Here is a 25,724-nt window from a genome sequence, read left to right on the forward strand (position 1 = left end):
ATTCTTGCGTTTTTTTTTTTTAATTCAAATGCTGGCCTTTTATGGTATTGTTAGAGGAATTACTGGCAGACGTGGGGGCCGGGATCAGTAGCACCTCTGTGTATTTGCTGCAGGGAGGTTAACACTCTCTTTCTGTTTATTTTCATTGGCTTCTGCAGGAACTGGAAAAAAGGCGTAAGAAACACCAAACTCCAGATCCTGCCATGTTTCTTTGTACTTTGTGTTTTCTTTTGCATTTTCATGCCTACTTTTGCTTTAATAAAGCAAAGAGCATCTCCCCATCTATGTAATCATGTAGAAGTTGTCTCTAAGACTTCGGTATGGACAGTTCAGCTCGCAGGGTTTCGTTCAGCTCCGGGAACGGAGGAAGCCGTTTGCTCTGGGACGAACGTGACCTGGGGAGCAAACCATGTCCAGGTCTCACTTCCGTTTCACCGAACCTGCTCTGCTCTGCCTCGGCAGCGGGTGGCCTTTGCGCCGGGTGAGCTCGGCTCCTGCTCAGCTCGCCGGCTCCCGTCAGAGGCAGCAGCTGGAAGACGAGGAGCGCGCACGGATGTTGGCCCCGGAGCAGCATTTTCACGAGGAAGGGCACAGTCGCAGGAGGTGAAGGGTGCAAAACGCGGTGCAGAAGGAATTTCTCCTTAATGATGCGCAATGCCAGAAGGAGTCAGCGTGATGGAACGATGGGGTTTCTTTTCTTTTACGTGCATGGGCAGGCCGGACTCCTCTGGGCCGACAAAACGAGACCTTGGCTCGGCGAGTCTGCATACCAACACCCAGCTGCAGGCGTCAGGGCGTTTGGTTTAATAAAAGTGTCAGAACTAGGCCACGGGCACTCCGGTTGGAGCGGGAGCGTGGCGTTTCTGAGGTGCTTGGCACCATTTTAGCTCCCTTCCCGTAGAGGTCGAAGGCAGCTTTACGCTTGGCATCGGGAGCACGAGGTCCGTACGCGCGGCACAGGCGGGTAGGCACGGCACAGGTCAGACTGGGGAGGAAGGCGAGGATGCGCATCACCGTCATGGCTTAGCTCTCGCCGCTCCGGCCCGGAGTCGGTCCCGTGGTCTGTAGGGGAGCCGAGATGAGACCTGAGGAGTCACCTGCTCCCGCCCAGGGGTGCCAGCAGCACCCCGGGAAGAGCTGGTGTCCCTTGCACGGTCCTCTGCGATCACAGTGTCTCGGCAGCTCCTTGCTGTGTGCGGCTGTCACGGCACGCGCTGATCTCCCTCCTTAGACGGTTCAATAACATATATATATATATATATATATATATATATATATATATATATCTGTTCAAGGCGTACATACAAGGTGCATCCCGTTTTCTGTTCCCGAAGATCCCGAAGATTTGGTGTAGTGCTGCAAGAGAGCACCCAGCGCAGCTGAATATCCTTCAGGAGACGGGTCAGTACGTGGCAATATCAGCGGAAGCTTTTAATTTAAGCTTGGTTTTTGCTCGGTTCTGACCAGGTTTCGGAGGTCTGAGCGGGGCGCACGCTGGCGGCTTTCGGGCAGATGTCGGTAACTTTGTGCGCACACAAAACCGCGGCAGCTTTATAACACGCCGCTCTCCGTGCCGGGTGTTTCGTGTTCCGCAGCAAGTTAAAGCTGTTCTTATTTGTTAACGCGTCCCTGTAATAAGAGTTCTCCATATTGATATATATTTTTTTCTTTGCAACAAGCCCGCAGCTCGTTGCTGGTGCCTTTTTCCCCGGGGAGGACTCGCAGCCCTCAGCCGCGTTCCCGGAGGCGAGGGAGCGTCGTGCCCAGGCGGCAGCACGTGTCGGGCAGCGAGCGGAGCCGCGGTGCGGGCACTGGACCCCTCGCGCCGGGTGAAGCGATCCCAAGGCGAGGGCTAAGCCTTCGGCCTCCCGCGCGTGGCACTGCCGAGCCCTCGCCGTCCCCGTGGGGTCCTGGCTGCCGCTTCGTTAACCTTTGTCCTCTGCGGGGTTTGCGGTTACCGGGAAGCGTCCGCCTGTTCCGTTATTGCAGCTGCGGCGCTGTAATCTCTTCAGACACTTTTCATTAGCGGTAGCGTTTTGCCCAAATTAATAGCATCTGAGGCCAAATTCTGCCTCTAGAGCATGACGTCGGATGGATTGTGGCACAGACTTTTTGTTTTTCTTTTGGAACCATGACCTGGCCCTAAATACGGTGAATAAGGAAAATAGAGACCTAAAATGTTAAAATATTGTGAACACTGGAGAGTGAGTAAGTGGCATCCTGCTGCTTTGGCCAAGAGGAGACGGTTGGACATGCCCGGGAGAGGACCGTGACTCAGAACTCTCTGTACAGCTGTTCTTGGAATTAACCAAAAAGAAGCCTGTCTGGCACGCAGGATGAAGAGAAACCAGTCATGCTACACTAGGGGAAGCCTAATATTTAGCTTTGACTCTTTTAGTCCGTGCTTGGGTCCCCTGCAGGCTCTTGCCTGTGTGCAGGACAGACCTTCATGCTTGGTGTTCAGCTCTCTGTAATCTTAAATCTGTGGCTGTTCTAAGTACAATAAAAGGCAGAATGTGGTTTGCTGGAGCACTGCTGTATGCGTGTATTTGGCTTTTACTTCAGTTACGTGCATGAAAAATGTTATCCAGTGTGACAAATATTAGCTATTGGAGATGCCAGGAAAAACTGGATCATTTTTCAGTGGACAAGGCTGTATGTTGGGTTATTCATAGGCTATTTTTCACAGTCAGATTTTGCTATTAATCACCTATCTATCTGAGCTGTTAATTCATTTACACATCAATTGACTAATCCTTTCACATATGCCTCTTTGAGTCTTTTAAAATTGAATTTCATTTGATTAATGTATTTCTCAAAGCAAGGAGCTAATAAAGGCCAGTGTCCTCCTCCTCTTCTTGTTGTTGTTCAGTGTCTTTATGAGCAAATGCAAATCTGTTCTGCTGTAGCTTTGTTATAAAATTGACCTATGCTCTACAAGTAATAAAGACGACCATGGTTATCAGCTCACTTTTTAATTCAAGGCACAGATGTGAATACTGCACAAGATTTGTTCACTCTTAAATGAGACAAACCAAAGAGCTTGGGAAAAAACAAAACAAAACTCATCAGTGCACCGATAACTGGAAATGCCGAGTGTATAATTGCACAGCGCTAGTACCTGTACCAATACCTTGCAAACTGAAAGAAAAAGGTACTTAACAGTACAGAAAACCTTGTCCATGTGAGGTGGTATCATCGTGTTTAGTCATCTGCAGAGAATCTGGTCCCCTACCTTTGAGTCACAACTAAAAATAAAGACGTTATTTTCAAAATTCATCCTCAGTTGGTGTTTCTACGTTGGCAACGCAGCCGGTCGCGGGTGCATGGGTCTTGCAGGTGCCTGCTGACGCCCCGGGACGCAGATGGGCACCAGCGTCCTGCGGCTCCGCGCTGCCTGCGCTGCCTGGCCGAGGCGTTTCACGTCGCTGTGCCCCCCCGGTCCTGGCGGGACCCCGCGAGGCCGCGGAGCTGCGGGAAGAGCAGCTACGGTGCGGGATTAGGGCTAAGGCCGGTTTGGGCTGTGTCAGTTCCCGCGCCCGGCCCCAGGCGCGAGCAGTGAGCGCTGCCGGCTCGGGGCCGGGACCGGGGATGATGTCCCGGCTGCGGGCAGCGAGCGCAGGACGAAGGCAGCCCCGCGCGGCTGCTCCGTTTCTGCCTGGGAACTAGCTTAAGCATAATTTCTCCTCCCGTCTGCTAAGCAGAGCCAGGGGCTCCGTGGGGCGGCCCGAGCGCTGCCGCCCTGCGCCCCGCGGGGACCTGCCGCCCGGCTGCTGCGGCCCTGGGCAGCCTGTGGCTCCCCTGCACGGCCCCGCACCCGCAGCCGCGGCATGGCCGGGTCTCCCAAGGGCTCCGGCGGGGCCCCCTGCGGCAGCAGACATCAAGGAGGAATCGGCCTCCCTGTTTGCTGGAAACTTCCCTTGTCAGCGAGCCCTGAAACGGCTCCATGCTTCGGAGCGGTTTGCTAACATTTGTCTGCAGAGCAGCTAGCAGAGACCTTTTAAATGCAGAGAAATCTTTCCATTTCATGGAACGGTGATGACTTGATTCAGACGCACACTCGAACGCTGCTTCACCTCCTGCGGGGCTCCTGCAGCGCCGCGCGCGCTGACACAGCTGTGCTGGCAGCACATCCCAATGCGCCGGCCAGATGGAGCCGGGTTTGGGACCGCGCGAGCGCTCCTATCATTGCACCAGAACGAGCTGCTGCAGGGACGCTTCCCGCATGTTGCATCGCTGCAGGATGTGCACGATGCGCCGCCGCAGCGTGATCCAGCCACGCCGTGTGCTCGGGAGCCGCGGTGCTGCCTCCACCCGGAGCAGACCCCTGGGGACCCGGCCGCTGACACAGCTCGTGGTTGGCACTGTGGCCGCCTCTCTTCTGGAACGGGAAGGTCCCAGGGCTCGATGGTGCCCTGGCCGCGCCAGCAGCGAAGGGACCCTGGTGTCCGGCGGGGCTGGGGCCTGGCCGACCGTCCAGGCTGCTCCTCCTGTGGGGGAGGAATAAGGCTCGATGCTGATATTGGGCTAAACCACAGACGCGGCAGGGAATGGCGAGCGCATCGAGGCTGGTGTGCACGCAGGTGTGTGTGTGTGTGTGTGTGTGTGTGTGTGTGTGTGTGTGTGTGTGTGCTCACACACACGCATATGCCTGCAAACGTGCAAACACACACTCATGCACACACGTGTGCTTGGGCAGACACATGCCTGTGCATGCACACACACACATGCATATGTGCACATGCACATGCACGCGCGCGCGCACGCACACACACACACACACACACACACACACACACGTCCAGGTTCCTACGCGACTCTCCACGTGACTACATCAGTGTCTCGGCGTTTCACTGCTGGTCCTGGTTTCAAGCTTTGCTGAGGCACAGCGCAGCCTGGAAGGGTTTACAGCCCTTGCTTGTCCCCCTCCGGGCGCAGCGCTGCGCTCAGGAGCCCTGGCTGATGGGTCGTGTTTGCCCAGTGCTGCGCGTTGGCACAGGAGGGAGCGACTGCAGCGCGTTGCCGAGCCAGTGCAGGGCCAGGATGTTGCATCTGCAAACGCTCGGTGATGGAGCCCTGGCAGCGAGGGGCCGGGTCGGCGCTCGAGACTGAGCCAGCGCGGCCTCGGCACAGCTGAACAGCCGGACCGTGCGGAGGGAACAACCTGCTGACGTTGCCAGTTCATTAGCATAACTGTCTGCAGCTCCTTCCGCGACAGGTTAATTAAAGCTGCAAGTTTCACTCGGAGCCCTGAGAGCACTTTGCTTCCATCACACTCACCTACTCCTCGGAGACATGCGGGTGGTGCCGAGCACCTCGCCAGTGCCGCGGGCTGTCTGGGGCGGCCTGGGCACCCGGGGGGGGCGGGGGGTGGGGGGAACGCAGTGTCCCGCGCGCCGCCACTGCCCCAGGCCTGGCAGGGCCCCTGCGCCGATGCAGAGCCCCCAGGGCTGCAGCACCGCGCTGGCCCTGCCGAGCAGAGCCGCATGCTGGCCGCAGGCTTTTGGGGCAGTGGGTGCATGTGTGTGTGCATGTGTGCATATGTGTGTGCGTGTGCATGCATGTGTGCATGCATGTATGTGCATGCATGCATGTGTGTGCGCATGTTTGTGCACATGCGTGTGCATGTGTGCACACACACACATGTGTGCATGCATACATGTGCGTGTGCGTGTGTGTGTGTGTGTGTGTGTGTGTGTGCACATTTTGCACCGGCACCATGCTTGTTACCAGGAAAAGCCCAAAGACAAACATGAGGCGAACAAGGAGCCTCGCTAAGATGCCGCAGGGTCTCGGGGCGCCATAGCTGCCCTGCTGAAGGGGGACCGGGGCGAACACATAGCTCCTGCCGCAGAGGCTCCCGCGGATGTGGCACAGAGCGGGACGCCCGGGCTCTGCCCGCTGCCTCCTTGCTCGTACCCCATCTCGCCAGCATCACTGCTGAATGTGAACCAAGCCCCCAGCCCACCGCAGCTCCCTGCGGCCCCGGGGGGGGGGGGAATGGGGGCCTGTCCGGGGCAGAACTGCAGGATCCCGCGGGAGAGGCAGCCCCGGCCACCACCGGCCCCAGGAAACGCAGCTGCTCCTTACCGATCCAGCCTGCACCTCGCCACGGTTGAACTTGGCGCCACGGCACCCTTGGCGCCTCTTCAGCCCTGTTTGCGCCAGCAGATAATTGCGGGTCTGTCCTCGGCGCTTGACCAGCCCCGCCGGGACCGCCGGCTTCCAGGGTCACGCTGACCCGGTGGCCATGACACGGCGCCCGGCGCTTGGATGGACCCGTGTCCCAGCTGCTGCGGCCGGGCCACCGAGCCGGCGCTGCCGGAGCCGGAGCCGCAGGCGAAAGGGGGGGGGGGGGGGCAAGCCGCAGCAGGGCAGCACCGCGCGCAGGATCCTGCCAGCAGGGAGGGCGAGCAGTGGCTGGGAACCAGCCCCCTCTGTGCCCAGCGCTCTCCCATGGACCTTGACTGAGGCTGGGACAGAACTTCCTCCATAAACTTCTCAGAACATCAGGAAAATTAAAACCATCACAGAGTTTATTGGTTCAAAGCATCTCCTGATTTTTTAAGCCAATTGCAAGATTTTTTTCTGGTCGACCAGCTCTTGATTTATGATCGTATAGGCCTAGCAATGCTGCTGACGCTGCCAAAAAAATGTCTTTGGTAGAAGGCTGCTCCCAGATCCGAGCCCTCAGCGGGGTAATCGTGCCGCGAGCTTGGCCGGGAGGAATTATGCAGCGCGAACCAAGAGCGACGTTGCAGCGGCCTCGCGTGGGCGGACGCCTGGGCCTTCCTGGGCCTCGGCGCAGCACACGAGTTAAGGCGCCAGGCCTCTGCTAAGCAAATTGCAATGCTAAATTTATCATGTGGACGTGTCTACTGACGTGCGCCACTGACCTCTCCAAAGTCCTCCCCCGGGAAGTCCTCACCAAGGCCCAGCGTCGGACCCTGAAAGCCCCTAAGCTGATATGTTGTTCTTTGCCTAAGATCCCACAGGTTTGTGCTTATTCTGGAAAACATTTTTCTTGCTGGGATTAAACAAAAACATTCCTTACAAAAGCAAACTAACTGCCACATCCATGGGTCAGGACACCGAATTCGGTGGGAGGGTGCATGGATGCTGCTGCTGGTCATCATAACCAGCTAATACAGAAAGCAGTTTCCTTCCCCAAAACAATATTGGTTTGAGGGCATCCACGGGAAAATTACAGCCCCAAAAGTCAACTTTTCTGGCCAAAATGAGAAAGTAGAAAAAAAGGGGCTAGAAAAAAAAAAAAAACCCTCAGCTTGCCCCAGCCAGGGCTCTGGTGCTGCCTTGCAGCCGGCTCCGCACCAAGCCCCGCGCGGTGCCGCCGCCGCGGTCGCCCTCGGCTTTCGGTGCCGAGATCGGCTCATTCGGTGTCGATGATTGGCGAGGGAAGTGCTCGGCCCCCGGCACGCTCGGCCCCTTAGCGGTTCCCCTTCCTGACGCCCGGTTTTCCGGTCTGTCGCTCTTCTGGATCCTCCTTGAGCCTCAGCCAGGCACTTCTCCAGAAACTCTGCCTCAAAAGCAGTTTTCAAGGCTCCCGTGTAAGACAGGGCTGTTTTCCTCCTGTGGGAGCCCATTTTACCAAATAAAGCAAAATCCCTGGGACCAAAATGCTGGTTCACAATGTCGGAGTTGGAAGCAAGATGTTCAAAAACAGGAGGAGAGGAGAAAAACTTAATAGACCCGAGTTGGACAGAAAGAAGCAGGCACTGCGTCCGGCATCACCAAAATAAGCAGAAAGGTTTTCACGCTGGCGGCGGAAACCGAACAGGAATCAGCGAGAGCTGAAGTTAAAACGAGAAAACACCTAAACCTGCGCAGCGGAAACCCCGTCCGGGTCGCGGCGCTGAGCGGCTCAGCTCGGCTCCGGCCAGGCGCAGCACGCCGCAGCCCGCACGGAGCCTCGCGCGGCCGGACCGGAGCAGCCCCCGGACGGGGAACGAGTCCCTGCGCAGCCTGCGCTTGCTGGAGCTGGACGGGGTTTCAGGAACGCGTTTGGAGCTTAGCCGCCAAAAGAGATGGTTTGTGGGCTGGGAAAGAATTGTGATTAGGAAAAGCCAAAGCTCCAGAGAGTGCCAGCCCGGGCCCTGCAGTTAACCACCGCGCTGGCGAGCGCGGACCGGCGTGGGATGGGATGGGTTGGGATGGGATGGGACGGGACGGGACAGGACGGGATGAGATGGGATGGGATGGGACGGGACAGAACAGGACAGGCACGTGGGCCGCGGCCCCTGGGCCCGCAGCAGCTCCGCAGGGCGCCCAGCACCAGACCCCAGCAGCAGTTTCGCAGCCGTGTGTGTTTTGGGGGCACTCATCTATCCATCCATCCATCCGACCGGCCGGCATTCTCCCAGGCTTTTCAGCACAGGGAGCGTTCTCGTTGCTGGGCCAAGGTCACGGCCGACACAACTCCTTGCAGAGCGGCTGAGATCCACCTCAGAGAGACGAAGTTGCTGCTAAATTAAGAGAAAACAGACGCAACGGGGGAAACGCTGTAAAAGCTCCTGGGCTCCGGCTCGGAGCGGCGTTGGAGGTCAGGGCGCCCGCCGCACTCGGGGCTGGTTGGGGTCCGTCCTGACACAGGCGTTTCCCTGGGTGCAAGAGACTGTTCAGTATGAAACAAGCCTCAGAGCGAGGACCCAGCAGTCAGCTGCGGGAGGGAAAACTTGCTCTTTCCGAGAGCGGTGCTGGAGCCAGGAACGCTTCCGATGCCCTTTTGGGGCTTAGAGGGAAGCCGCGGTGCTGCGGACGCCCTCCTCTGCCGTTACCTTCGCCGAAGAGGAAGCGGCACCAGAAAGGCGCAGCCGAAGCCCGGCGGTGCCTGGGGGCCGCGGCTCGCTCCCAGGGTGTGGGAACACGGCGGCGCACAGCGCCGGCACATGACGTCCAGGCGCAGCGATGCAGGGACCATGGCCTGTCCCGGGAGCGGCGCTGCTGCCGGGAGGGAAGCGGACGCGCGCGACGCTCCTGCTCCTGCTCCTGCTCCTGCTCCTCGCGGCAGCTCCCGCGGCCAGGAGCGGTGAAGGCCCCGGCTCCCGAGGCCTCGGGGAGACGCCGCGGCCGGCGCACGGGGAGCTGCGATGTCGCGCTGCTCCGGGCGCGCGGATGCAATGCTTCCCTGCTCCTGCTCCGTGACCAGCCCTGCGGCGCCAGCAGGGCCCGATGAACGCGATTTGCGCAGCGTAGGAGCGCCTGGAGTTTAAGCAACGCTTAGCCACGGTTTAGAGAAGAAAAAAGACCCTTTGCCTTTTTCCTCTCTTCTAACTTCATGGGAAGTTCATGCTCGCTTTAAGGAACCTGCACTTTTGCTCGACGCTGGCTCTGGCCGGTGCCCGGCCCGGCCCGGCGCTGCCGAGCGGCGCTGACCCCGCGGGCCCCGGGCGCTGTGCCACTGTGCCGCGAGGGGGAACGCGTCCCCGCGCCTTCCTCCGGGGCGTCCCCGCGACCCGCCGCCGTTTCACCACGAGCCCCCAGCTGGGCGAGCGGAGGAGGAAAACCCAGCGCAGGCACACGCGTAACAGATGAGTTTAAAAGGACGGAATGAAACATGTTTTTAATAAGCTGCTTCCTTCCATTGTTTACAATGTCAGGCTTGAAAACCGAAATCCCCCCCCCCCCCGATTTTTTTTTTCCCGCGCCGACTCCAGCTCTATCCCACAGGCGCCTGAGCCAGGGAGAAACACGAGACCGACTTTGTTCACCAGCAAGAAGCAGCATTTGGGGGAGGCGGGACAGAAAACACTTAACAGACACAATTTCACACAAGACCAGTAATGTTGGTGCCTCCACGGCTAAACATTTGCGTTTTGAGATGAGAGGCCGCTACGACGGACGCCACGTACCAGTCCTACATCTTCTTTGAGCGAGCGCCCAGATGCTCAGCACTTCCGAAAACCCAGAGCCGAGGGTCCTCAAAGTGCCCCCCTAAAACGAGAAGGCATTTGGGGGAATTTCCACCTTTTGCGGAAAAGCCGGTGGCTGACGCCCCTTCGGGAGCGCCACGCTGCCCCGCGGCTGGGCCGAGAGCGGGCGGAGGGTCCCTGTCCCCCCCGCACGGGAGACGCGGGGCTGGATCCCGGGCTCAGAGCAGGCAGGTGGCTCCCTACCTGCAGCTGGGTTCGCTTCCCGGTGGAGAAGATGCCCCAGCAGGATACAGCAATTCTGAACCGCACCCTGGCTCTTTTAGATGCGTTATTTTGCAGCTCTACCGTATCCACGTTGTTTTAGCTATCTGATCACAAAAAATGCAACCCCCCCCCCTTTCCTGAAGCTGTTTGCACCCCCCTTCTCCTTATCAGGGTGCAGCAGGGCAACCAAAAAGGCTGATCTGAGCTCTAAAGAGCTCCAACATGCCAGTCTGTAAGACAGTCTAGATGTCGGACTTACTCTTTTATTAAATCCACCTTCATGTGCCACCGTTCGAAGTGCGAGTACAGGGGTGAACAGCCGGGGCCCAGCTGAAGTCGGGGGAGCGGCAGCACCATTTGCACAACACCTGCGCGCGCAGCGAACGCCAGAGTCGCGTTCAGCAATAAAGCAGATACGGACACGAGGCGCCCGCACAAGCAAGCGTCAGGACTCAGCACTGACAGCGTCGCCGCCGGCAAAGCCGCGCCAGGGAGCACCAGGGATGCTTGGAGCACTGGCTCTGGGAAGGGGTCAGGAAGGCTCCCAGCGCCCGGGGAAAACCCTTCAGAACAGGGAAGCTGCCTGCGGGCTGGCGACAGAAAGCAGGGAAGCAGCTCGTTGCCTATTTACAGGTGAGCACTGCAGCTTGGGAGCTGAGCCTGATGCTCACGGGAACCACCAACAAGCCTGTGCTGCTACAGGAACGGTCCTGGCGAGGAGACACACGCACCCCTTCCAGACCACGGAGAGCATCATCCAGAAGACTGCTGTTGAGGAAAAGGGATCGCAGCAAGTAAGAAAGCGGGTGCCTCTTAGAAAGCCGGTGGGTTTTGACCCACGCTGAGCGAGCTCCAGTTGCTCCCCACTCCCCACGCTGGCCCAGAGGGAGAGCCGTGCTCCCTGCTGGGTCTGCGGAAGCGGCTCCTCGTGGAGGGGGCTGGCCCGCTCCTCCCGCTCGTGCTCACCGAAGGCGGCCGACCTCGCCGGTGCCTCCCTGAGCGCTCGCTTCAGGCAGGGGGGGGCTCCCAGTTTGTAACTCACACAAAACCCCTCGGACAACCGTGTTTCCCGGCACACAGGAGACCCGTTTCTCGGCACAGAGGCATGCTGACGAAGTAACGAGATGAAGAGAATTCCCGTAAAGCTAAGCGTGACAATCCCATTCCCCATTCCCCCAATTCCTCCCCTGCTTGCCTGAGCACAAGCAGTATTTTCAGTAATACATACTACTCTCTTAAACACTGAAAAACAAATTATAGCTTACTTAGCAAGGAAAACATAACATATTGGAAGGAACTTCTCATGACAAGGAGGGCCAACCCAAACTTCAGTCCATTCTGTCCCCGCATCCAAGCACTGGGAATCAGTTCCTTGCATTTTGATTGCAGTGTCTCTCCAAGATCCCCCTTGCCAAGGCAGATTTCACAAAAAAGTGAGCAGGTAAATAGCTGCTCTTGTCCTCTGCTGTCCCTTCCATGCCCCATCGGATGTCCTCTGCTGGCTTTCACCCAACAGTGCAAATCCTGCTGGTCACCTGGGAGGGCAAACGACGAGCATCCTTTACACATGGCTTGTGTAGAGAAGAATGATGGAAGGACTGTGAACGATTCAAAACAAACGAGTAGGTAGGGTCTTCTCTCCATTTTTATCTCCCTCTCTTCTAATTTCTTGAGCCACTTATGACAGCATGCTCTGAAATTATCGTCCGGTAAGATAGCTGCTCTCCAGGGTCATATGAACTGGAAAAATCTTAGCTGTGAGATGTCCATTTCACAAGCACAGAAAGTCTCCTGGGTCCAGCCGGGCTGCGGTGGTAAAAAGTCTGAAAGAAGGAAACAAGCACGGTAGCATGCAACAGCGCAAATTCCTCAGCGACAGCAAAACCACAGCCAGAGCAAAACCAGATTTCAGCACCTGCATTTTCGTAGTGCTCATGCTTAGCCCCTGCTGCCGTAGTTCCACCGCGAGGTGGCTCAGAGAACAGCAGAATGGTGCATGCTGGCAGGAGAATGGGCTGATTTACTCCACCCTGTAACACCACCACCCACCCATGGAGAGAATGGACCACTTCTGGTCATTATCTCTCCTTCTGCAAGGGTCTCCTGCAGGAAGGACATTTCTCCTGCTCTGTTTTCTGAGATGCGCAAAGCCGCCACTCAACTCCCACCACCCAATTTGTTGAACTTATGCTAAATGTGTGCTTTTGGTTGATTATGGTCTTAAAAACCTACCTTTAACCTCAGCTGTCATCACCTGGGAGCCTGCCTTGTGGTGATGAAGAACTATGCAAAAGGTAGCAGAAGAAGAGATAAAAAGAAATTAATACAAAAAGCAAGCCTAAACTCAGATGTGAGAATCTAAATAGAGGGAGGGGTAACTGGTCAGGTCAGTGATATGTTTTTCAGTATGTCAGGAGAAGAAATCACTGTCGGCACTAGGAGATACTCAACATTTATCAGCTTTTCAAAGACTTGCATGCAAACCTGCTTGCACTTTTAGCAGAGGTCAGTGATCTTTGAGAGCAGGACACTGAAGCTTATTTGAGCAGATACTATCATAAAAGCAATTTGCTACCACAGTGCATGTCATCCCAGCCTAGCCTGAAGGGCTGACATTGATGCCACAGCTATCACCCTATTACACCGAATCTACTTGTGGTGGAGCTGTGTCCTGCAAATATGTTATGTGTAGGTATGTTCTTGTGTCTGGAGACTACCTTGCACTTCAAGAAGGAAACTGCTGTGATCTAGCCAGCCTTTCTCATCTCTCCTATGATCTTTCTCATTTCTGCCCTTCACAAAGGCTGAGAAATAAGTACAATATGCACCACACTAACTTGGATCCACACACATGATAAGATGAATCCATAGACACGTTTATTACTCAGCAGATTCATATTCAAATTACAAAAATCTGTATCTGAATTTTTATGTTGTACCTTGTGCTCTTTGTTTAGCTCCAGGGTTTTAGCTGAGCCCTATCTTCTACCCAAGAATGCTACAGACAAGAAAGGAAGAGTGTGGGGCTTCCTGAAATGACTAGTTCTGCTTTAGAGGAAGGATCGTCCTTTACAGAGGACCTGTTTTTATTTACATGCCAGCTTCTTAGTTTGAGGCTTCTTACTTGCTGGTTCTTCGGGAAGCTGTCTCAAAGAACTTTGTCCTAGAGGCCACTCTGTAAACAGAAACATGAAAGTCATTTCAGTTGTCTTATGATACGTTAATTTGCTAGTTAGACATTATTTGTGTCGAGGAAAAGAGCAGAATCATTAGAAGATGCTGAAAACAATTGCCCATCACTTTCTAACAATATGTTTTCTGTCTGATGCAGCGACGTGCTCCTCTTGCTCTCAATTCCATTTCACTCTTCCCTCACCTAATTCAGACCAGACACAGCACTTGCTTGCTGACCGAGGGAGGAATGCTAGCAGAAGTTTGCAGTGACTATATCAGGCAACCGGCAGCTAGAGCCTTCAGCAGCCCCATGTGACTGACATGGGAACAAAAATCGTACCTGTGCTTAATGCACTGAGCAGCGAGCTCTGCGACAAGACCCAGGTTCCAGCCTCCCAAACCTGTCCTAGACTCTGTGGCAGATAACCTGGTATATTTAGTCACCTTTTTTTTACTCCCATTGCAGCCAGCAGAATTTTTGTGTGTTTAAGAACTGAAAAAAATCTGATGATGAAGCTGATTTCCATCCAACTTCCTTAAAAGAGATCCAAGCTGGATCAGGCCTTTCTTGGGAAGCATTTCATTTGAGAGGCTTGTTCAGAGCCAAGCAGTAAGGGACTTTTCAACTTCATTGACACTAGAAACAACAGAGAAAATGATGGGAACAAAACTGAGCCCAGGGCTATACCAGAAAAAATTGAGAATTCTGTTTTTCCTGCAGTGTGTCTGTTTTAAAGTGTGTTTGCGTTTGTTATGGTGACCCTTCCCTCTCAGGTTTTGCCCCCTGGGAAGAGCTAGCACGTAGCTGTTACACATCTCTTCTGAAGCTGTTTTCGAACCAGTTCGCAGGCTCCAGCCACGTAAGCTAACGGCTCTGAAAACAAACAGGGTATTTCTCCTTCTCCTCTCTCAAACATTCTTGTCCCCACTACTGTCTCCCAGGCTGACCTTCACTCCCACCGCACACTTTCCAAAGCCCTTGGCTACTAGTAGCTCCCTCGTGCTGAACTGCTCACCCCGGGTATCTGCATTGCCCAAGAGAGGCTGCTCACTTACACGGACGAAGGCATCTCCTCTGCTGCTCCTGCTATCAGGTCTGGCTTCTGCTCCAGCTTCTGAGGGACAGGAGTTCTGCACGGTGGGTCTGGAGGTCTCACTGGGGGACGTGTTATCACAGGCTTATCGCCGTGGGATCGTGGTTTGGGAACACCATCATACTCACCTGCAGGGTCGAAGATTACAAACGTTATGTCTGAAGCTTTGTTAGAGGACTAAAAGTTTGTGAGAATGCATTAAACAAGTTAGTGGACTTCGAAGCCTGCTACTCCAATATCCTCTTTCTGACAGTGGCCACTAGCCAAAATTTAGGGAAAGAGACAGAGGAAGAAGGCAGTTCTCACCCTACCTATCCCAGCACAGCCCTTCCTAACAGTAGAAAAAGAGGCTGATATTGGACCCTATTGATGAAAACCTTGCTATATTTGCTGATTGTAAAGATATTATTGTGTGGGAACTACAAGTTTTCTTAACCAAAACCTGTGCAGTGCTACTCTTCAAAAGCAAGAGAAATGGCACAAATCAGAGATTACTGCAGCGCCTGAACCTCTGCTTCTCTAAGCTTTTGTTTCAGAGAGTAGGACTGCACTTTTTCCCAATCCTTTCCTGGCTTTCGGCTCTTCTCTCAGGAGTACGTGGTTTGGCTGCCTTTCCTCCCCGCGCTCCAGCTGACCTCATTATTCTCTCAACTCTTGATGACTTTGATCATTCAAGCTCTGACATCTCTAATGACCTCACTTTTCCTCCACTGCCCAGTACTCCAGAGAGTGTTTCCATCTGAGAGCAATTATTGTGTTCTTCTAGTATGACCCTTTATAGAATCCAGAAACATCTTAAGGCTTGGGTTACTTCCCTTCCGACTTAGACATTTCCACCGTTAGGGAGTCCCGTTTCTGATAAAAATAAGTCAAAAATTGTTTTAAGTGGTAAGATAATTAATTGCTGCAATGACTTAAGCAAGACCATGTCAATCCTTTAGTTACTGAACCTTACTGTACTTTGGTCTGTTAGCTTAAAGAGCAGTCCTTAACTAAATCTCTTCAATCATTGTATTTGTAAATTTGGACCCCAAATTTTCTCTCTGATAAGCTGGTCCTTGAATTTCTCAGTAAAAGGCCTGTTTTCTAATCCGTCAGCCTATGGATTTTCTTGGTTTCTCCAGTTTTTCAAAATTATTCCCAAATTGTGGATGCTGGAGCTCAATATGGTGTTCTAGCACTGATTTGCAAGTATCAATACAGATATAATATAACTTTACTACTAATTCAGTGTTCACTTATTTTTATGTCCAAGATCATCATAGCCAATTTTATTACAATTTGTCTCCAGGACATGTAGTCAGCATGTTATAATGTAAAAACATAAAATCTTAAGTGCTAAATGCAGTTGCTGTATAAGCCAACTTTAAAAGCTATCTTACTATTCCAAAAGAAAATTTCTACTTACCATTTATGTGAAAAATTTAAATAAAGCCAGTAGTACTAGTCAGAATTTTACGAATTTTATGTTTGTGCTACTTAGCCAGGCCTTTTATTCTTTCTCTTTATTGTACCCAAGAGTCATTTGTCAAAAATGCAGCCCAGTTTTTATTTTCTAAACACAGGACCATGAAGCCTGTTAGAGTATGAAAGCATGTAAAAAGCACCGGAAAGAACACAGGAAAAGCTGGCTAATTCCAGAAGATAATAATACATCTTCTTTATGACCATCATCTTGAGTATTTTATAAAACTCAGCACCAAATACATGATGTTACAGCAATGCATACTATCTAGCAAACTGTTTCCTGGCCTTGCAAAGGAGAATTTCTATAAACACACAAATACACAAACACATACATGCATTCCTCCATTGAAATGGAGGATGCCAACTCAAATTTGGCTCCTAACTAATTATTTTTACATATAATCAATTTCTGTATGAAGCTTATTAAAATGAAAATAACAATTATTTAATACAAAAGGACAAACTATTGAAAGAAATGTTCCCTCAAGAGCCTTAATAAGCCAGACGTTGTGTCTGTTGGTCTAAAGGACCCAACAGACAAACTGATCAGAAACTGAAATGTGAATTGTCATTTTCCTTGTCTCTGCTGAAGAAAGAGCTGAAGGTACGGAAAAATCAGAGTACTTTTGGCTGTTTAGACTGGGCACAAATTACTCAGGCCTGAATTTTAATCTGATGAATCCACTGAGATAGGTCAAGCTCTGCAGATCCAGAGGCTTAGCTCCTGCATTTAAAATCTACCTTCTCTGATGCTCATGGCATGGCATGGCTATACGACTTCAGAAGACTAGGGTACAACATCAGCATCAGATGCTGCTGCTGCTCAGGAACCTGGCCCGCGCCGTCCTCACGGGAAAGCAACGGGCCGCATTTACCCGTCGACCGAGGAGCAAACTTACTCTCCCTGCCATAAATCACCGGCCGAGGCGCCGGCCGCTTGGCGTGCAGCGTGGAGGTCTTCGGAGCGGGGCCGGACACCACCCCATTGGCGGACCTGCCGGCCAGCTTCGTCCCCGCATCCTGCAGCCGGGACACCAGCTTGCCCACGTCGCCCTCGGCACGCTGCTCCGGCTGGCTCTCGGCGGGCGGCCTCGCGGCGTCCGCCTCCCCGGCCCGTGGCGCCGGCACCCGGCTCCGGTGCAGCGGCCTGGGAGCCTCGGCTCCCGCGGAGACGGCGGCGCCGTTCAGGGCCTGGTTACGGCCGTCCCCCGCGGAACCGACGGAGGGGGGCAAAGCTGCGGATGAAACAAGCACAGAGGTGTCTTGACCGCATGCAGGCTAACGGAGCCCCGGCTTGGCTCAGGATGCCCCAGCTTTCAGGCTGTAGCCCAAAAAGCAGGCTTGCGGCGTGCGTAATAATAAGAATTGGCTACTTTGCCAGGGACAGGTCCTCCCACTGAGCAAACCACAACCAGTAAGTGGCCAACACCAGTGCTGAGGAATAAACAAAGCTGAAACAACACTGAATATAACACAGTGACAGTCAGCAAGTAGGGAAAGGACATTTACTTATATATACATTTTTTATCTCCAGTACTCTTGCTCGCGAGTCTCACACTGCAGTTTAGCACCATGCATTTATGTTCCTCCAAAAAGCACTCGTCTCATCCTTCTTGCTGTGCTTGTGACCCACATGCACATCCACTGCTGCGCAATTGATTGTACTCTGCAGACTCAGTGCCGCCAAATGCTAACGCTTCTGCTCCCAATTCAGAAAAACATTTAAATGCAAGGTCATCTTTAACTACCTGAGCAATCTTGTGATTTTAAAGAGCTATTTGTATCACTTATGTTGCGCTAATGCCAAAAGGTACGCTTGCACGATTAAGCCTAAAACATCATCAAACCTCTAAAAAATATATCAGAGAAAAAGACTTCTAATCTCTTTTGGTGATGGTGTGCTCTAGGGCACAGCCTGCAACAGCAATTAGAGCAAACCAGGTGCAGAGAGAAACATGATTTTATACTGATGTGTCCTTCAATGTGATAATAAGGGCCTTACCATTTCCTTACGATTGAATGAATTTAACAGCAGATTTGTACTTGGTCTAGGAAATACTATCACTGAAAAACAGTGCTTCAGTGTTCTTACTTGGAATGTAAAATTATTAATGACTCATCACCTTTGCAGATTCTCTCAGGACTAATGCACTTTTGCTGGACAAAACACAAACAGCACTTAGCACACCCCTAGTGCATAGATGTTTGCTCCCATCCCATCCTCTGTTGCTCAGTTCTATTTGCATTACTTTGCACTTCTACCTCTGAAGCTGTAGAACCTTTTGTATGGGCTTTTCATATGCAAGAACCAGATATTTTAGTTTAGCTGAGAATGTTGCAAGTGACAAAAAAAACTCCTGTGGAGTTTGAGTTGTGAGATGATGCAACCTATGCACGAGTATTTCTTTGCTTTCCTTTCTCACTACGAACAAGAGACCTTACTGTCTGACATGTTCGTGCCCTTGGAAATGCAATGCTGCTATTACTGCTTTCCATTGCTCCTGGAAACGCGATAAGAAAAATAGGTGGGGTGAGAGATGGATAAGGTGTCAGTGAACAGCTGAACTGACCTTCACTTTCTCCCACAGAAGCACCGAAAAAGACGGGCCTTTCCCTCAGAGGACGTTTGGAAATGGTGATCGGCTTGTGCCTCCGGGCAGTCACCCTCGGAGGAGGGACTGGTGGGGCACTGTTGTCTTCTGGGGGACCAGAGTAGATCTGCAGAGACATATATGTTTTCAGTTGATTCCTCTGTGTTACCAGACCAAATGACATTTTCAAAGATTTTTCTCATTAATCTGGTTTCACTAAAAGGCATCTTTATAACAGAATATGTTTGCACTTAAAAACACAAAGAGCTCAGAACAGGAAGGATGATTAAGCACAGCAGCAGAACTGGGTCCCACTTCTCAGGTTGTGATGAGGACACTGTGGGAGGCTCCTCTCCCCCTGTTCTGCACTGGATTCTCCATCTGCAGAGAATCAGTGGTGTTATTTTCTCCCTTACCACCAGAACACAAATAAGCTGCTGCCTCAAGTCTAGCCAAAGCTCCATCCAGGCTGCAGCACGGGTCTGAAAATAGGCAAAAGTGGATGGGGGCCACCACAGATGACACCTTCCCTGATAACCCTTCCCAGCCTCCAACAGCTTGTGGTTCAGAAACCCTCCTGTGCCAGATGCAGTGTCTGTGCATTCAGTAACTCTCCAAAGATTTCTCTTCTGATGGCATGTCAAACCCCTGCTTGAATCCATTAAGTTCTTTGACTCTGGAAAGGAGTTTGGCAGTTCAGCCATGCAATGAGTGAAGAACCACCTCCCACGTTTGTTCTGAACGTGATTTCACCCCCAACTTCTTGCACCGGAAGAAGCAGTGAGCACTTGACCTCTCTCTGCTCCTTCCATGCCACTCGTGAGTTTGCAGTACCCTGTCCTGTTCCCTTTTCTAACCCCTGCTGGCACACTGCAAGGCACAACTGATCGATACTGCAGAGGGAAGGAGAAATTTTCTTACAGGCATCACCAACTATACATGCTGTTACTCACTGCAGTCCCAGGAGGAGCTTCGAGATTACCTGTGAAGCTTCTGCTGAGCCCTGAGGAGCCATCTACTCCCTTTGCAAGAGACTGGCTCGTACCATTTGCTGTGTCCACTCGCTAATCGCGCTGCCACTGGGAAGCCTGGTCCTCCCGCACCAAGTTCCCCACCAGGAAGAGGTGCATCTCACAGCTCTCACTCAAGGTAGCTAGAGCTTGTTTAAGGTAGCTGCATGGTACACAAACAACAGCTTCTGAAGCTGATTTTGGCTGTCCTCCAGGACGGTGCATGAGCCAGGACGGTGCATGAGCCACTAATCAGAGGCTGGCAGCATCCAGGAAATCCCCAGCTGTCTGCGCCTCTGCATGGTAAGGCCACAGGAAGGTGCTGGAGCAGACCTGATGTTCTGCCAAACGATTTATTTATGTTCATTACAGAAGTCCTGCATATGCCTACGGTGGGCTGCTGTGTGCCTTCACATGGGCTTTTTCACGGGCAAGTTTCCTGTTATGCACCCCTGCACATCTACTTCAACAAGTCAAGTGTTAAACTAATTCACACAACAAAATTACAAATACAGACAAAATCTGCAGGAGCAAACTATCTCAGAGCAGCCTAAACATGCTTTGAAGCTGATGGTTTCTGGGAAACATCAAGTTTTCCACACTAGTGAGGCAATTTAATCTAAAGAAAGCACCAACACAAAACATTGCATTGTTTTAGACTTAACACTAAAAAAACCCTTCAGGTCTTGGCTTACACTGGAGTATGTGGCATTATAAAATTATCTCGGATTAAACACTGGCATAAAAACAATTGCTGGTTAGAGTTCTATCATCTCCCTTTCATATTGGTCATATGGCCCCTATTTGGTTGGGTTTAATGAAGATGTTCTTAATTATGTCAGTGCTTCTTTGATAGCTGAAAAATAATTAAATGTTTGGACAGTTTTTTGAAGATCTGAAATACTGCATTAAGGCCCCAATTCAAATGCTTTTGTATTCTTCCCCTGGATATTAATTGAAGATGTATCAGGCTTTAAACAGTAAATTACTGTGGACCATGTGCGATGGGCTGCTGAGACCTGAGGCTGGAATTCCAGTCCTGAGAGAGCAGCAGAACGGGTACCTTCATGGGGGACATCCGCAAAAACCACAGAAAATGACTCAACCCCAGAGAATAAGAGATCACGCTAGATAAATAACTGACTTGAAGGGTCATTGCTCCCTTGGTACATTTCGTACCAAGAGCAGTTCTATAGCATCACCCAGACATATTTTAAAAGTAAGAAACATTTTGATTTGATTATATATGTCATTTTTGTAAAAACAAAAAAAAAGTATGTTCTTTCTTCTCCTAGCCAAGAGAAATTCTGGGAAATTAAGATGGGAGAGAGAAAAGCACACCGCAACTTCTTTTAAATTCTTGATCATAAAGACTAGGTAGAATGTATGAAAGTGAGAATAGGTGCCAGCCATTTCTGCAGCCAGACTCCCCAAAACCTAACTTACCAGGCCAGCACATGGGCAAGGAAGGATCTGAACTCTACTTAGACTAATTTTTCCAGGTTTCTAACTCAGCAAGCTTGGTATAAATGCTGTCTACTGGTACCCAGCCTTTGCTCCTGACTCTGCCCCCTTGTTCTGCTTGAAGAGACAAGGAACGCATAGTCTGCCGCTGCATCTGTGGCTCCCCTTGGAGAGTTTAAGGAAAAGATTCAGGACCAGCTCCGAACTCTGATCATTTCAGCTTCTTTTCTTTCAGGATCCTATGACCCAGACTGGCTGTTGATGCTTAATGGCACCAGAGGTTCTGTCCTTCGCAGGGCAAGTACATTTTCTCCATCCGAGAATACAAAAGTCCAGTGCGTTCCTTGTGCCTGGATTCAGAGGAATTTGCTGTGACATGAACAGCCCATGATTTAAAACCAGCAGCTAATGAATTATTAAAATAGCAACAGATTATCTGTAGCACGGCAATTTTTTTGAAACATCAACCTCATTCATATATATTGACAGAAGTCCAATATTTTTTTTAAAGAGGAAGAAAAAGTGTAAAGTTCCCCATTAATTCTTATACAGGTACCACAGAATGTTGTTTGCATAAGATGCCTTTCAACAACGTTTGAAAACCATATTAAAATGCACCACCATACTACTGTTTTTAAGATGTGGGTGCAGCCTCTGCTTCCGTTCCACCTTTTAAATGAAAATCCAAGTTAAACAACTTGAAGGTACAAAGATATTGACCAAATCTCCTATTCAGAAGGTTTGCACAGTGATGAAGGTATTTCCAGAGGGATCAAGTTATTTAATTTAACCATGGCACTGAAATATAAGTTGTGGAAGCAGTAATTATCCAAAGACTTCATGAACAGTTACTTTGTCCTTAGAATCTTCATATTGCACCAGATAAATAATATCTTTCTCTTCCTTCAGACTCATTTCAAGTGTTTGCTTATGTGTGAGCTGAAGACACTTTAAACTCTGAAGCTGAACTTACAAGCTCAATCTAATAAATGTTACTAACTTAACCTTATCACTGAAGAAATTAAAAGCAAGCAAAGAGATGTCTGGCTTAATTAAAGATTTAATTCCAGATCTTAGAGGTGGCAGTTTAAATTATATGTTTACTCTGGCTTCTCTCTGCTGGCCACAACCTGAACTGTAGGCTTTACAATATGGGAAGAAAGAGATCCTGCTCTAGAGCATGTTCTCTGAAAACCCAACGTACAAACGAGCTGTTTTGCTGTGAGAACTGATGTAAAAGTGTTCACAGTGACTTACAAAGAAACTGGCGTGCTGTTTTCATGAGCTGCTTGTGTGGATACTCAAAAACCTCTCAGAGCTCCTTCCTCCTGGTGTCTGGTTTCAGTCCTCAACGCCACAATCTACTGCTCATGCCACCAATCCGGTGTCTGTGGAGTTGTTCTTACTACACATAGACTTTTGCAATACCCTGCTCTTCTGGCCTAGGCCTCCTCTTCCTTTCCTAAAAGGGAGGTTCACTTTTTCACCCGTGTCCTGTCTGCTTGGAACTCCACCCCACCTCCCTGACAGCGAGTAACTCCTGCTTTAAAGGACGCCTTCAAACTTTCCTTTCCTCTAAGACATAAGAGATCCTTTGAACATTCTGTAATTTAAAACTGAATGCAAACTGTTATCAGGTTTTTAAATATTATCATAAAAGTCCATCATTCTCTGTCACCCCCCAAAATCTAAGCAATTGTATCAGATATCACTAGCAGAAACTGCTAATACAGCTGATGGTGGAATATTCTGCATTCCGTCAGGACACAAAAGGCCACAACACAAAATCTATTGCCTACACAATAATAAATGTGTGTATGTTCAGCACCGACCACAGCAGACCTAAGCCCCACTGTATATTGTTCTCATACAAAAATATTCAACACAGATCCCATGAAAGAAAAATTCTGATGTAGTCCTAAATATGGTGCCACTGCCATATGGCAGAGCACTACTCTAAACAGAAAAGACAATGCCAGCCATATGCTAAAGTCTTCTCTATTAGCTCAACCCCAGATGGCCACCCCCCTCACCACAGACTTATCTAAGCCATACCCCCCACTTAATACCTTCTATTTTATCAGATCTTATGCACAGCTGAACTATTTTCATCAGTCTATCAACACTTGTCTGCTTTGGGTTTTTTCCTGCATTAATAGTTTTACAGTGTCTCGTCTTCGATCACACCAGACGAGAACAGTTACTCTCTAGTTTGGTTTCCACTTTTCAGCAAAGTAAAGCATAAACTCTTGTAATGCTGAGGCATAAAATAAGTTTTCCAATAAAAACTTTTCTTCTCTTCTTTAAAAAGAAAAGCAAAAAACCTTAGACTCAGGGTTTCCTTTGGAACTAACTAACGGAATCAGTGAGGAACACATATCTGTTATACTTTTTGTTTCCTTCTGATGCATTTCAGTATATTATGGTATATTACAAAAAAAAAAAATTCCAACCCCCTAAGGAGAATCCAGAAAAAGGAGCCAAATCTCTTCAGTTGTTGCCAGAACAACAATTTCCATGAACATGACAGAGCATCTAAGAGCTCTGTGGATGAGCTCCTCCAGACTGCCATCTATACCTTTGCAAAATGCTCGATGAGGATCTCAACTACAATGTTTTGGAACTTGATGTTCATCATTGCTGCTACGGTGTCCTCCTGTGCTCGCATGAGGGTAGGTCCAAATATTACCCCCATGTTAGATGGTGACATCAGATTCTCTCGGCTGTGCTCACATATGCTGTGGAGAGGAGGGAAAGAAGGAATAGTTTTTGCTTTTTTTTTAAGATATATCTTGTTCTAAGCAATTAAAAAGAGACAGTGAGAGTCATTCATTCAATTTTCTTCATTTTGTTCCAGCAGAATTTGTTTCCTAGCCCTACCAGAGATAAAACATGTCTCTGACTACGACATGCACCTTCTTTGGCTGGGACAACAGTCTGAGAGTGCAACATGCTGACAGTGTTGTTATTTTATCCCTTCAAACTTCTAACTCCTCTTTTAACTCTGCAAACAAAAGCCATCTGTGCAACGTACACAAAAGGAATCATTTAATTTGGAATATCCTATTTACCCCAAACTGACTTTTGGCTCTAATTGTTTCTCTCTTTTAAGGAGGAAAACCGAATGTAAGGAGGACACCTTTGAAGGATTTCAAAAAATCTCTACACCGTCTTTTTTTCTGAAAGAACCATAGTTTCCAGTGAACAGAGAAGACTTTATGCAACAGACTTCAAGTTTTGGAGTAATATGCAGACCTGTGGAGCAGCACCAATTGAGCGAAGCATTAACTAATTACATGGATACTACACGTTTTCAAAAGTGAAACAAAACCTGAGCTCTGGGACCAGAGGAGAGAGACTTTGGTGCTGAAATCTAACGAATTCTGGGTTTGCCCTGTAGCTCTGTTGTTAAGGGGGTTTCTGTTAGCAAAAAGGGGGCCAGGGACAGAGTTTAAGTGTAAACACTTTAAGGAATAAACATCATAACTACAAGAACATTGTTAGCTTCACCAAACTGTAAGCCAGACACTCTCAATTCTGCCACTTGGCTAGAAATGGATCCCAGCCAGGATCTTCAGGACAGCTAATGACAACAAGCCTCTCTCTCTGCCCCCCACCCCTCAGTGGGGTAGTAAGAGCAGATTCTCCACACTGAACCTTCATAACTGGCATGACAAGAAGGCAGGAAAATATTATTTCCCAAAGCAGTGCTGGTGCCATAGTCATCAAGTAACTGATTTTTTCAGTGACTCATAAGCAGAAGCCAGCGGACGTGCAGTTCCGCAGTGCCACTGGGAGTCCGCTCCTATCAGGCCAGTAAGAAAGCTCTGAAGACCTGAAGTGCTCAGTCCTTCATGCTACTGTAGGGACTCAACACTGAATCCACAGAGCTGGAGACGAAACCAAAACATGCTTCATGTTCAGCCCAAGGGCACAGGTCTTACAACTGCTTCCAAACCCCAGACCTAATGTTCTTGTTAACTGGACTGAGGGGCGACGTGTTTATAGCTCCGCTCTGGCAGACTGTATTTTCATTTCAAAATTATTTCCTGCTTGGCACTTGTCAGAAAGGGCAGGTAGAAAGAGAAACATCAGTTAATGCAGTGGATAGGAAGGACAATCATACCATTTGTGCGGTCTAAATATAAATTCCTAGGAGGACAGTGTTGGATAGAATTTTACAAACCTACTACAAAAAAAACATAGGCTTGTTTTGCTGACTCCATTATTGCTCTTAGTTTGGCTATAGAGAAAATTCTCTGCTTACTTGACTAGGTGGCGTATGAGGAGCTCTAACATCTCTCTGTTTTTGTCAGGTAGTTTATAGACCAGGGCATGAATGGCTCCCAGCCTGTAATCCAGGTTCTCAGATTCTGGAAAGAAGTAACACAAAGAAAAGTTTGTGCCTGTCACTTTTAAAGTAAATACCTAAAAGAAAGGTAAAAATGAAGGAAATCTGTGGGTGCTGTTCCTTCAAGAATGTGGGGTTGGCTTGCCAAACCCAGTGATGGGAAGCAGAAGGAACACGATATTACATAGGAACAGGGTAAGCATTGTGAAAAACAAAGTGGAAAGAGGGAGAAATCACGCTTGAAAGGGAGCTCCGGGCTGGATTCTTGCTCTGAGTGTGGGGCTAGGGAGATATGCTAGGCACAGGTGTGTACTTCCCATCCACACCTCAGCTGTAACATGCCCGGGGCAGTTCCAGGGGAACAAGACCAGTTCATTCTCTCTGGCCTGTTTGTTGAATCTCTTATCAGCCCAGATAGG

The 25,724-nt window shown here is 50.2% G+C and overlaps 1 protein-coding gene across 2 annotated transcripts in view; it reads right to left on the reverse strand.

Annotated features, from left to right (window-relative positions):
* Positions 1 to 9,561: 9,561 nt before the first annotated feature.
* The window catches only part of OPHN1 (oligophrenin 1), an 89,722-nt gene continuing 73,559 nt past the window's right edge, over positions 9,562 to 25,724 (reverse strand). The window contains exons 17-24 of one of the 2 annotated variants that reach the window (XR_010885594.1): positions 25,222 to 25,327; positions 23,533 to 23,692; positions 18,460 to 18,607; positions 16,789 to 17,124; positions 14,385 to 14,550; positions 13,249 to 13,329; positions 12,387 to 12,437; positions 9,562 to 11,977 (exon numbers count right to left, since the gene is read on the reverse strand). Coding sequence is in view for 1 of the 2 variants with exons in the window: in XM_067304481.1 (XP_067160582.1) it covers positions 12,395 to 12,437; positions 13,279 to 13,329; positions 14,385 to 14,550; positions 16,789 to 17,124; positions 18,460 to 18,607; positions 23,533 to 23,692; positions 25,222 to 25,327 (1,010 nt within the window). In the remaining variant the exon portion in view is untranslated. The remainder of the gene's footprint in view (positions 11,978 to 12,386; positions 12,438 to 13,248; positions 13,330 to 14,384; positions 14,551 to 16,788; positions 17,125 to 18,459; positions 18,608 to 23,532; positions 23,693 to 25,221; positions 25,328 to 25,724) is intronic. The other variant, XM_067304481.1, reaches the window with a different exon arrangement.

Source organism: Apteryx mantelli, chromosome 13, assembly GCF_036417845.1.
Source record: "Apteryx mantelli isolate bAptMan1 chromosome 13, bAptMan1.hap1, whole genome shotgun sequence".
In the NCBI taxonomy this organism is placed as follows: domain Eukaryota; kingdom Metazoa; phylum Chordata; class Aves; order Apterygiformes; family Apterygidae; genus Apteryx; species Apteryx mantelli.